General features: G+C 43.7%; 1 protein-coding gene across 3 annotated transcripts in view; it reads right to left on the reverse strand.

Moving 5' to 3' along the window:
* The window catches only part of HACE1 (HECT domain and ankyrin repeat containing E3 ubiquitin protein ligase 1), an 84,858-nt gene that overhangs the window by 32,956 nt on the left and 39,180 nt on the right, over positions 1–12,722 (reverse strand). For all 3 annotated transcript variants that reach the window (XM_032783571.2, XM_032783573.2, XM_032783572.2), the window contains 3 exons: positions 4,256–4,593; positions 1,789–1,857; positions 734–821 (listed from right to left, as the gene is read on the reverse strand). In XM_032783571.2, the coding sequence (XP_032639462.1) occupies positions 734–821; positions 1,789–1,857; positions 4,256–4,593 (495 nt within the window). The remainder of the gene's footprint in view (positions 1–733; positions 822–1,788; positions 1,858–4,255; positions 4,594–12,722) is intronic.

Consider the following 12,722-nt stretch of genomic DNA (forward strand, 5'->3'; position numbering starts at 1 on the left):
TTGAGCAAATCTTTAGAGAAATTGGTCTAAAGGACCAACAAAATGGTTTCTTATCATAGGTCTTTCTAATAAGCAGGACTACAGAGAATATCAGGAAATCACCAGACTATCTGCAGAAGTAAAGGGGCTCTCTTGTGTAATTTGCTGAAGACTGAATGAAACAAAGTGCTGCCCACGAGCCACCCACCAGCAGTACTAGTGCAGACTTGGATAATGATCACATTGCAGCCAATGCTCACATGTGTGGCCTTGTGTGCAGCAGCAATACACTGGGTTTTGTTTCCTGCCTTTTTACTTAACTCTCTGGAACACAAAAAAGCAAGCAGCCAATTGCAATAACACCCAAGTGTTTTAACCTCAGATGGCATGTGACAGGTGGTAGGAGTTATACTACAGACAGCAAGAGAATGTCCTGGCAACATGATATCTGACTGAAGTGAGCAGCTATAGCAGAATCATACATTGAAGACTCAGACTAATTATTGTGCAGCTATAGGCCAGAAACAGTTGGTCACAATTGTCCTCAAAGTAATTCAGTTATATTTTAAATGGAAAAGATAGAAGATAAAAAGTTCACCCTGGCAAATATCACAATCTATTTGTTTAAGCTCAAATACTAGAGGTAGTTAACCTTCACATTTTAGAATTAATCAGTAATTTATGGATGTGCAAATGAAAAAAAAGTGTTGTAAAAAAGTATTAAAGATGTAAATAAGAAGTGCTTAACATTTACCTGCGCTTTTATGATGTGCATGAACCTTGACATCAGTTCAGGACACTCAAGGAGAAAATGAAAGTGGTCAAAAATTATTTTGGGGTTTCTGAAAAAAAAAAATTTTAGGTTGGAAGTTTACTAGTTGCAGGTGCACAGATCTAACCAAAATCTCATGACAGAACTGAGCATACCTGAAAAGGTATTTTAAAAAGTCTAACAAAACAAAAATGACTATAGGATATTTTCAAGAAACACTGACATTGCATAAAGTGTGTTTTCCTGCCTCACTTTGTGGGAGGCTTGCATTACCTCAACTCACCTCAAGAGGCTCTCTAGAGAGAGGACAAGGGGGTAGACTGAGCAATCCTCAGAGGAACTTTGGAAGCAGCCAAGCATAAGGAGAAGACAAACTAGGCTGTATGCTTCATTCAGCATTCCTTTGGTGAGTAAACCAAAACCTTGGGAGAAGGAGCGTAATTTTGACCTGTAGTGGACTATGTTTGGAGCAGGGTGGGAGAGGACACCTACTTACAGACCAATAGTTCTAGTCAGGGCCGGCTTTAAGCCGATTTACCTGATTCCCCGGAATCGGGCCCCGCGCTGAAGAGGGCCCCGCTCTGGGGGTCTTCACCGGCATTTCAGCGGTGGGGGGGGGGGGTCCTTCGGTGCCACGGAAAATCCAGAGCGGACACACACACCCCCCCCAATAGCCTAATTGCCGCTGAAGCCCTGGACTGCCGCCGAGTACTCCAATTGGGCCCTGCGGGTCATAAAGCCAGCCCTGGTTCTAGTTCCTTCTTGACAAGTTTTGGGATACGAAACATACAGAAGAGTTGCTTAGGTACATACTCATTTAAACTTCATTCCTGCAATGCTTGTGGGCATATATCATTTATGCACAGGAGTACTTCCACAGAGTTCAACGGGCCTACTAATGGGCATAGTTAGATGTGTATGAATGCATGCCGGATCAGGATTGTACCCAGCAACAAACACCTCTGAATCACAATTAAATATGAATTTGTAACTAACATTTTTAGTCAAATAAAAAAATTAAATTTTTGAAGGCCTACCGGTTAACAAAGCACTTAAGAACATTGTCATGTTTGCAGACAAATTCTATAAAACGAGGTGACGTCATCCTGTAATACAAATCAAATGTATTCAGTTGTGAATAATTTTATTCAATGAAAATAAAACGAATGCAGAATTTAAGATTGTACAACAAACCTTAGGATTTATTTATTTATTTATTACTTAAAATTACATGTAATCCTGGTATCATGCTGCGATACAGGATTTTTCAAGTATATAATTAATTAGTTTTAATCTTCTAGTATACCAACACCTCTGAGGATGCAATGTAAAGCAATCAAAAAGGCAAGAAGAGTCAAGTGTCAAAGCCTGGCCATGCAGCCTGACTAGTAACTGCTCTCCTGGGCATATGGTTTGTGTTACAGCCTCACTGCATTATCACATGCATTTTCTGCAGGACTTTTGCTTCTTTCATGATACAGGTGGGAACACATGCATTGGATGATACAATTCAGCATACACCCTTTCTACTGTAGAAGCAGCAGAGAATCCTGTGGCACCTTACAGACTAACAGACGTTTTGGAGCATGAGCTTTCGTGGGTGAATAACGTTACTACTATAACGTTAAGAGCACCTAACAGCTTGAGTTTATATTTAAATATACAGAGCATGTTAACATAACATGTTTTTAGTGGAGCTTTTAACTGTTTAACCTAGATCTTAAAAAGGTATTACCATCTGAAGGTGAACAAAAACATTTAATACGAACACAGATACTAAGAACTTATCTACACACAAGCGCTGCAACTACACCACTGTAGCATTTAGTGGAAACACTACCTATGCCCCCGGTGGTATTCCACCTCCCTGAGAGGCTGTAGCTATGTTGACAGGAGAAGCCCTCCTGTTGACATAGCACTGTCTACACAGGGAGTTAGGTCAGCATAACTGCATTACCCAGGGATGTGGATTTTCCAAACCCGTGACCAACGTAGTTATACTGACATCTGTCTGTATATAGACCAAGCCAAAAGATATCAATATGATCATTACCTTTCACTTGCCCACACCTGAACTCAGAAACCTGTATTTCTCCAGCAAGAGGTGATGACATGAAATACGTCAAACATTTTAGGGAACTGCATCTTTTACACAGCTTTACGCTTCTGGTTTATCAGTTCTTGTACAAGAATGGTTCTGAAACTTCAGATCTTGGCAGTTAAGAGGAAGTTACTTTTAAATATATCAAATGCTTTTAAAAGTTTGTATGTTTTTAAGCTTACTCTATATCTACATTCAGAATTGTGCTAACCATTGAGTGGTTAAAATTTTTGTGCAATTATAATCCTCACTTAGAGGGGGACCCTATTTTTAACCTATTTTTCTAGTTTTCTTTAATCTATTTTCCAAAATACACTCAACATTTAGAAAGAGTTGGAGACTAAAAGTTTGACTCCCTTCTCAACTTTAAAAACAAAAAAAAGGACATGTTGCCCAACGTGCCAGAAAACTTTCAGCTACAACTGATCAGCCTTCAATTAATTTTGCTCTGTTGGGAATATCCTCTGGATTCAAATCTAATCTTTTAGAGTTAAACCAGAAGCTTTATTACTCCTACTGCTAAGTATTTTTATGAAAGCAGAAGCATTTTCTTTGAGATCTGAGTTTGTGAAAAAAGAGTTGCATGAACAATACTATACAATGAAATACTTTAGGCTTAGAAAAACTGGAGGGAGCAGCAGTACAAGCTCTCTCACACTATCCCACGAACACCAACAGTGTTATGCTTATAGGGCAAGTAGCGTATTACCAAGACAAGTTCAGTCCTTTATGTCAAATAGATTAACAAGAAGAGTTCAGTTATAATGGAGACACTTGTCTACTCACTAGGTATTGGACTGAGACCACCAATCTATTTCACCTGGGCCATTAGAACAGATGTCATATGGTAACAGCTTTTTAGTGTCTGCTAACCTGGGACTGAATTCATAATGGGCATGACCTAGAGGTGAAAAGTTTTGTATCCCATTACAATTCTCTGTGACATCAAGTCAGATGAGTTCTGCCGCTGGTGCTTATTTTTGCATGAAGTGACAGTTCTGATTTTTCTGATATCGAAACTATAGTAGCAGTTATGAATACAATTATGTGAAACTAGGGATGACTTCATATGTGGAATATAAAGTGGAAGTAGCTGAACCCCAGAAGATCATGTTTTCCCACAACTATCACACACAAGACAAAAAAAGCAAAAACTGATCAAGATACTCAATGTGAGCAGAATTGCAGCGAGAGTTTTCATGAGACAGCAGCAACACTAAGAAAAGGAAGGTGTGCTGCATTGTTTAGAAGCGTTATGAAAAATAACAACGTACTTGAACAAATGAAAGAAGCACAGAGCAATCCCTTGATTGTCGTTAAATATGTCAGCATGCATATTTTCACAAGAAATCAGACTAATTTTAAAAAATAAAATTTTAGATAATGAGCAAAATCCTCCTTACCCTTGAGGCATCTGACAGGAGCAGCACATATAAAACGCTTGAATGACAGCACTCAACCTGTTTGCTGTCACCGAGATAACATCCTGGCAATCTGCACAAGCTTCCTGCTTCCTGGCAACATCATATGCTTTACAATCCCCTGTGTCAGTAGATAGTTTTTCTCTGCTCTCAGTTCCTGCAGTGTCAAAGGCAGGCTTAAGAGTAGCATCCTGCTGATTTGGCCCTTTCTGCTTTAGTAAAATGGATGTAATGTTGGCAGAGTCTCTCTTGCTTTTCATCAGTTCTGTAGCTATTAGAACTAGCCATTCATCTAATGAGTGCCAGAGTAATTCCAGCGGCTGCAACGGATAAGGAAATGACAAAAATGTAATTGGACGTATTTGTGAATATTAGAAATAAGATCGCACCATAAACAAAGACAAGTACAGCACAACTTCCATGCAAATGGTGATGCTGCTAAATTAAATTCTAATAAAGCTCATCTCAGATACAGTCAAGTATTTGTTCTTCATGTAAAATCTTTTCACATAGCCATACAGTAATCTAAAAAACCCACATAAAACCAAGGAGAAGGGGGGGGGGGAGGGAATCACGTAGTAGATAAAGAAGAAATATATGATCACCTTGTGTTTTACACCAACTTTAATTTATAACTCACACATAACATGTTAGTCCAGCAGTTGCTATGTACATACTACTGACCAGAGGTAGCGCTATCTTAACTGCTATGGTCAGACAGTGAGACAGAGATGAAATTCATGTTCTAACAATCCTGCGTATACTATTTGAAATGTTAGAAGTCTGAACAAGTCTGTTCTTTTTTTATATCTAGATCAAGCAAACTGCTCCAAACGAGGCTCTATGCAAGCAGACTCTGACCATCAACATAAAGTTTGCCACAGCAGGACCAAAATTAATATTTTTATGGAGTAGTTCTGCTAGTATCATGAACGTCTCAGAGTTCATATTGCTAATATGATTAATTTCACTGGCTAGAAACAAGTTTATTGGTAATAATTATGCAAGTCTCCCCACTGCCCTTTAAACACCAATCTCATTCACTATTTTGCAAAGCTATTCATAGAGCAGTATAATTTTTTTAAAAAAAAACAGGACAAGATATTTAGTATCTATTTTGTTTAAGACCACAGTTCACTAGAGGTGTAACTGAAGAGTATGGAATAAGAAAGGCAGCTTTTGTACGCACACAGGTATCATCATTTCATCCTTTCTCCCTCTTAAAAAGCATTATTGCAGAGGTACAATAGAACCCCATTTATCTGGTCTAACTGGAACCAAGACCAGATCAGATAATCAAAATTCTGGAAAAACCAGAAAAATGGGAAAATGTGATGCTGCAGCACCATCTAACGGCCACAGGAGAAATTGCCCATTTCTGGTCCTGGAATCCTGGTTGTCTGGTAAATGTGGAGAGCCTGTTAAGGGAGAGTCAGATAAACAGGGTTCTGTTGTAATTGCGAAGTGGGATCTGGACCTCTCCCCTTATAACTTCAGTACTCTGTTCCTGCCACTTACTGATATCTGTTTTCGTTGCACCCGTGCTGACAAAACAGTATCCGTACGACACTTTTTGGGGGTCATCTCAACTGAGTGCTTCAATATAGGTGTCATTTTTACCTCAATTACTTCTCACAAGAGGTCAGAAGGTTAGCTTCCCTCCAAGGATGCATGACTGACTTTACCACAAAACAATGTAAGACTTAAATGTTTTAATTAAAAAACAAGATTTACTGAATTACATAGAAGTCAGATTAAAAAGTAGCTGTATGCATAACATATATACTCTGAAAGACAAAGGTAGGTAGGCATTTCCTCGATTAGCCTTGCATTTCTAAAGCATGCTTTCTCCTAAGTATTTCAGATGCTTGTTCAGATGCTTGTCAAACATCCTTCTTGATTTCTTAGGACTCCTATTTTTAATTCTCTGTTCCATTATGCTCTGCAGGCACCAAATTGGTATTCCTGGAGGTCTGACCCAAAATTCATTCAGACTGTATTCAGAGCTGTGGTCAAGGCAGTTTCAGTTCCTGTTTTCCTATTTCAACATTATGACTTACCAAATGTGAATCCTCACACACACTTCCCGAAGTGGTCTACATTTTATGCTGGCATTAATGACCATGCCTAAGCAGGATGACTTAGCTGAAGTTGTCACCAAGAAACCAACTTAGTTTGCTTTTAAAACTACAGACCTTACACTTCATTCTATAATGACAAGAATGAATTTAATTCTATTCTATATCCAATATGAATCAGGAAAGAGTAACTGATCTCCATTTTCTCCTTGCACAGAGGGCTGTACTTGACCTCTGTGGTGGAGTAGGGGCTGTCTGTGTGGGGAATGGGAGAGCAGGGCAGGACTTTAGGGGATGGACTATACCGGAGACTGTAACCTGAGCTAGGTAAGGGAGGGGAGAGGTCAACACCTTTGCCCGGGAAGGAAGACAAAGGAAGGGGCTGGCAGGAGGGAAGTAGTTGTCAGTTTGGGTTTGGGGCTGCGTGGGCGGAATTCAGGGTATCCTAAGCTGAGATCCAAGCACCCTGAAAGCCCAGAAGGACTTGATTGAGGGGTCCTGACTGTGCCTGCAAGCTCTGCTGTAACCTGCATTCCTGTTGTCCAATAAACCTTCTGTTTTACTGGCTGGCTGAGAGTCACTGAGAGTCCCAGGAAGAGGGATGCAGGGCCGGACTCCCCCACACTCCGTGACAACCTCTCAAGGCCCCTTCCAGCCTTACATTTCTATGATTCTAGCACACACATCAAACATCCTTTGAATCGCGTAATTTTTATTGTGTGTGTGTCCAGAAAGGCTACTGTTCAGTAACACATGGCACAATCCCTTCCCTTAAACCTATTCATGTTGCCTGTGCAGCACTTTCATTCTCTACTAGAGTGTTTTTTTCAATAATACCATGCTGTGACACTTTTGTATTTCTATATCAGATTTGTAAGCAAGTAGTTGAAGTGAACTGAAACTTGTGGGTACGAAAGACAAATCAGATTCCTGAAAGGGGCACAGTAATCTGGAAAGGTTGAGAGCCACTGCTCTACTGACCTGCAATGCCAGAAATCAAACCCAGTTTCATGCTACAGTATACAGCAATACCTTCCAGCCAACGGACAAATGTTTTAGTTTTAAAAAGGTTTAGAGCAGGGAACCACCAGTCCATAAAAGCAATAGCCACATGACAACAAAAAAATCATAATTTGACACTAGAAATGAGAGAATCAAATGTTACAGGCTTCTCTGATTAGGACAGGGAGATTATGAAAAGAAGTTCACCAGAAAAAAATCAAAGACTTTGAAAAAAAAAATCAGTAGAACAAGATAAATTAAACACTTAATACAGGCACTGAAGCCTAAAGAATACAAAGCCACAATTCAGGCATAGCATATCTAACGTTTATTTATCCCAGTGATCTCTTAAAGGATATTGCTTTGGATACACAGGGAAATTAGTCAACAGCATCATCAACTTTGGGCTGTTTAATGCTTAATCAATAAGACCATCATAATCTATATTTCACCCATGAATGAAGCATCTGACCTTGCATATACTACCACCACTTAATTGGATTGCACTGTGTTAGTACCTAGCTGAAATAAGATGAACTAAGTCCAAATTGAACTGAATTCGGACCAGGAAAGAGGTCACTGCCATGTTTTTTGTATTTGATCTCAGGTTTAGAAGATGCCCACTCTCAGGGACATGACTCAAGTCAAAGTATCCTGGAATAGAGTTAATTTGTAAATCTAGAAGTGTGCAGATCACATTAGGATTTATTGGAATTACTAGCCAAGTTTATTGAGTTCTACAGTCTTAAAATTCTCCCAGTGTTAGACCCAGATAAAAGCAAACTGGCTATGACTTAAGCAATGTAAGACAGAAGCATGCTTGCAGGGGAAAACATTTAGAATAAGCAGTAGTAGTGCCTGCATGATTTTTTCCACAGATAGTTTGCTCTTTTAGGGTCCTATTGGACCAATTATTGCCTCCAGTTTACAAGATAGCAAAGGTAATCTACAGTGAGTTTGAACACACAATGTAGAACAAGAAGTTCTGATCCTTTTCTAATGACTACCTCAAAGTAGCCATCCATGCCTGTCACTGACAAATTAGAGCTGCAGTGTGATGTGGGACCATTACTTCAGTCTTGAATCTGAAATAATTTGAGGTATTCAATGGAATATAACAGGGAGAAGACTAGAACCTGGTCCAAGTAAACAGAAAACGGACTTCTCACAGGTAGACTTAATTTGAGTTAAAAGGGATTTCCTTCACTCTTGGGTTTCTAAACAAAATATATATATACCAAAGAATTTCTTTGCACAGCCAAAGTACAGTATAATCAAGAAGTGAGTTTTAATTAGCTAGTGATTTCTTCACCTATGAAGAGAGGCTGACTCCTAGTGCATTCTATCATCTGCATGACACAGGTAATACATCCACTTTTAGTACCTTTGGAATCTCTTAAATGAAGCTTGGCTGGGTCTGTTGTAGTGAGTTAAGGATGGAATCTTAACTATGCCTCCAGTAAGATCACACAGCTATTCTCTTCCCTCAAAGTGTGAGCTTTTTCCATGTCAGCCCATGCTCAGGGTCTATCCAAACTCTTTACACCTCTCCATGCCAGATTACTGTGACCATTTTTTTTTATTTAAGTGTTTAAAGCAGGGGTTGGAAAACTACGGCCCATGGGCAACGTCCAGCCTGTTGAACCTTTTAATCTGCCCCTTGTGCTCCTGCTGCAGGGACAGTGCCTGCAGAAGGGGCAGCACCTGCAGACAGGGCAGCGGGCAGAGCTGCCTGGCCACCCCTCCATGTAGGCCATGGTGCTGGTTCCGGAAGCAGCTTGAGTTAAGTGCCGCCCAGAGCCTGCACCCATGACCCTTCCCACACCCCAACCCCCTGCCCCAGCCCTTAACCCCCTCTCAGCCTCCGAATCCCTCAGTCCCAGCCTGGAACACACTCCTGCACCCCAAACCGCTCATCCTCAGCCCCAACCCAGAGCGCTCACCCCCTCCTGCACTCCAAACCCCTGCCCCAGCCTGGAGCCCCCTTTCACATCCTGAACTCCTCATTTCTGGTCCCACCCCAAAGCCTGCACCCCCTCCTGGAGCCCACACCCCCTCCTGCACTCCAAACCCCTGCCCCAGCCTGGAGCCCCCTTTCACATCCTGAACTCCTCATTTCTGGTCCCACCCCAAAGCCTGCACCCCCTCCTGGAGCCCACACCCCCTCCTGCACTCCAAACCCCTGCCCCAGCCTGGAGCCCCCTTTCACATCCTGAACTCCTCATTTCTGGTCCCACCCCAAAGCCTGCACCCCCTCCTGGAGCCCACACCCCCTCCTGCACTCCAAACCCCTGCCCCAGCCTGGAGCCCCCTTTCACATCCTGAACTCCTCATTTCTGGTCCCACCCCAAAGCCTGCACCCCCTCCTGGAGCCCACACCCCCTCCTGCACTCCAAACCCCTGCCCCAGCCTGGAGCCCCCTTTCACATCCTGAACTCCTCATTTCTGGTCCCACCCCAAAGCCTGCACCCCCTCCTGGAGCCCACACCCCCTCCTGCACTCCAAACCCCTGCCCCAGCCTGGAGCCCCCTTTCACATCCTGAACTCCTCATTTCTGGTCCCACCCCAAAGCCTGCACCCCCTCCTGGAGCCCACACCCCCTCCTGCACTCCAAACCCCTGCCCCAGCCTGGAGCCCCCTTTCACATCCTGAACTCCTCATTTCTGGTCCCACCCCAAAGCCTGCACCCCCTCCTGGAGCCCACACCCCCTCCTGCACTCCAAACCCCTGCCCCAGCCTGGAGCCCCCTTTCACATCCTGAACTCCTCATTTCTGGTCCCACCCCAAAGCCTGCACCCCCTCCTGGAGCCCACACCCCCTCCTGCACTCCAAACCCCTGCCCCAGCCTGGAGCCCCCTTTCACATCCTGAACTCCTCATTTCTGGTCCCACCCCAAAGCCTGCACCCCCTCCTGGAGCCCACACCCCCTCCTGCACTCCAAACCCCTGCCCCAGCCTGGAGCCCCCTTTCACATCCTGAACTCCTCATTTCTGGTCCCACCCCAAAGCCTGCACCCCCTCCTGGAGCCCACACCCCCTCCTGCACTCCAAACCCCTGCCCCAGCCTGGAGCCCCCTTTCACATCCTGAACTCCTCATTTCTGGTCCCACCCCAAAGCCTGCACCCCCTCCTGGAGCCCACACCCCCTCCTGCACTCCAAACCCCTGCCCCAGCCTGGAGCCCCCTTTCACATCCTGAACTCCTCATTTCTGGTCCCACCCCAAAGCCTGCACCCCCTCCTGGAGCCCACACCCCCTCCTGCACTCCAAACCCCTGCCCCAGCCTGGAGCCCCCTTTCACATCCTGAACTCCTCATTTCTGGTCCCACCCCAAAGCCTGCACCCCCTCCTGGAGCCCACACCCCCTCCTGCACTCCAAACCCCTGCCCCAGCCTGGAGCCCCCTTTCACATCCTGAACTCCTCATTTCTGGTCCCACCCCAAAGCCTGCACCCCCTCCTGGAGCCCACACCCCCTCCTGCACTCCAAACCCCTGCCCCAGCCTGGAGCCCCCTTTCACATCCTGAACTCCTCATTTCTGGTCCCACCCCAAAGCCTGCACCCCCTCCTGGAGCCCACACCCCCTCCTGCACTCCAAACCCCTGCCCCAGCCTGGAGCCCCCTTTCACATCCTGAACTCCTCATTTCTGGTCCCACCCCAAAGCCTGCACCCCCTCCTGGAGCCCACACCCCCTCCTGCACTCCAAACCCTAATTTCAGGAGCATTCATGGTCCGCCGTATAAATTTCCATACCCAGATGTGACCCTCAGGCCAAAAAGTTTGCCCACCCTTGGTTTAAAGAAGAGGTGCCCGGAACTTTAGGCACTTCTGAAAATTATTTTAAAATATAATAAATCATAGAATCATAGAATATCAGGGTTGGAAGGGACCACAGGAGGTCATCTAGTCCAACCCCCTCTCAAACCAGGACCAATCTTCAACTAAATCATCCCAGCCAAGGCTTTGTCAAGCCTGACCTTAAAAACATCTAAGAAAGAAGATTCCACCATCTCCCTAGGTAACCATTACAGCGCTTCACTACCCTCCTAATGAAAAAGTTGTTCCTAATATCCAACCTAAACCTCCCCCACTGCAACTCGAGACCATTACTCCTTGTTCTGTCATCTGGTACCACTGAGAACTGTCTAGATCCATCCTTTGCAAACACTTGGAAGGTGGTAAGGTAATAGAGAATAGCCAGCATGGATTTGTAAAGAACAAATCATGTCAAATCATTCTGATAGCTTTCTCTGATAGGATAACGAGTCTTGTGGATAAGGGAGAAGCGATGGATATGGTATACCTAGACTTTAGTAATGCACTTGATACGGTCTCGCATGATAGTCTTATCAATAAACTAGGCAAATACCATTTAGATGGGGCTACTGTAAGGTGGGTGCATAACTGGCTGGATAACCTTACTCAGAGAGTAGTTATTAAGGGTTCCCAATCCTGCTGGAAAGGTATAACAAGTGGGGTTCTGCAGGGGTCTGTTTTGGGACCAGCTCTGTTCAACATCTTCATCAATGACTTAGATATTGGCATAGAAAGTATGCTGATTAAGTTTGCAGATGATACCAAACTGGGAGGGATTGCAACTGCTTTGGAGGATAGGGTCATAATTCAAAACAATCTGGACAAATTGGAGAAATGGTCTGAGGTAAACCGGATGAAGTTTAACAAAGACAAATGCAAAGTGCTCCACTTAGGAAGGAACAATCAATCAGTTTCACACATACAGAATGGGAAGAGGCTGTCTACGAAGGAGTACGGCACAAAGGGATCTAGGGGTTATAGTGGACCACAAGCTAAATATGAGTCAACAGTGTGATGTTGTTACAAAAAAAGCAAACATGATTCTGGGATGCATTAACAGGTGTGTTGTGAGCAAGACACAAGAAGTCATTCTTCCACACTACTCTGCACTGGTTAGGCCTCAACTGGAATATTGTGTCCAGTTCTGGGCACCGCATTTCAAGAAAGAAAGTTTCTAGAGTTGCTCTTTCCTTGACGGGCACCCAGTGACTTCACCTAGTGAAGAATACATCCACCTGCCTACAAGAGGGAACACTGTTCTCATAAAACATCTGTTCTCAGAATTCTGCACTGGTTCAAATGAGTGCATAGCATTCATCCTTTGCACTCGTTCTTCTCACTTCTGGGTGCAATTAAAAGCAAAGCCCCAATGGTTTGAAAGCCAGCTACATAAGACTACTCCTTTCATAAAGGCAGTCATGAAAGTTAAGATTAACTGGAACCCTAGATAGAGTTCTGCCACTGGCTTTACAGTTTTAAGTTAAGGACCTTTGCCTTTAAAAAGCTTACAAGCTAAAGCCTAAATTTAGCAATTTTGAGGGTACTATGAAAGACA

Source organism: Chelonoidis abingdonii, chromosome 3 (genome assembly GCF_003597395.2).
Source record: "Chelonoidis abingdonii isolate Lonesome George chromosome 3, CheloAbing_2.0, whole genome shotgun sequence".
NCBI classification, from domain to species: Eukaryota; Metazoa; Chordata; order Testudines; family Testudinidae; genus Chelonoidis; species Chelonoidis abingdonii.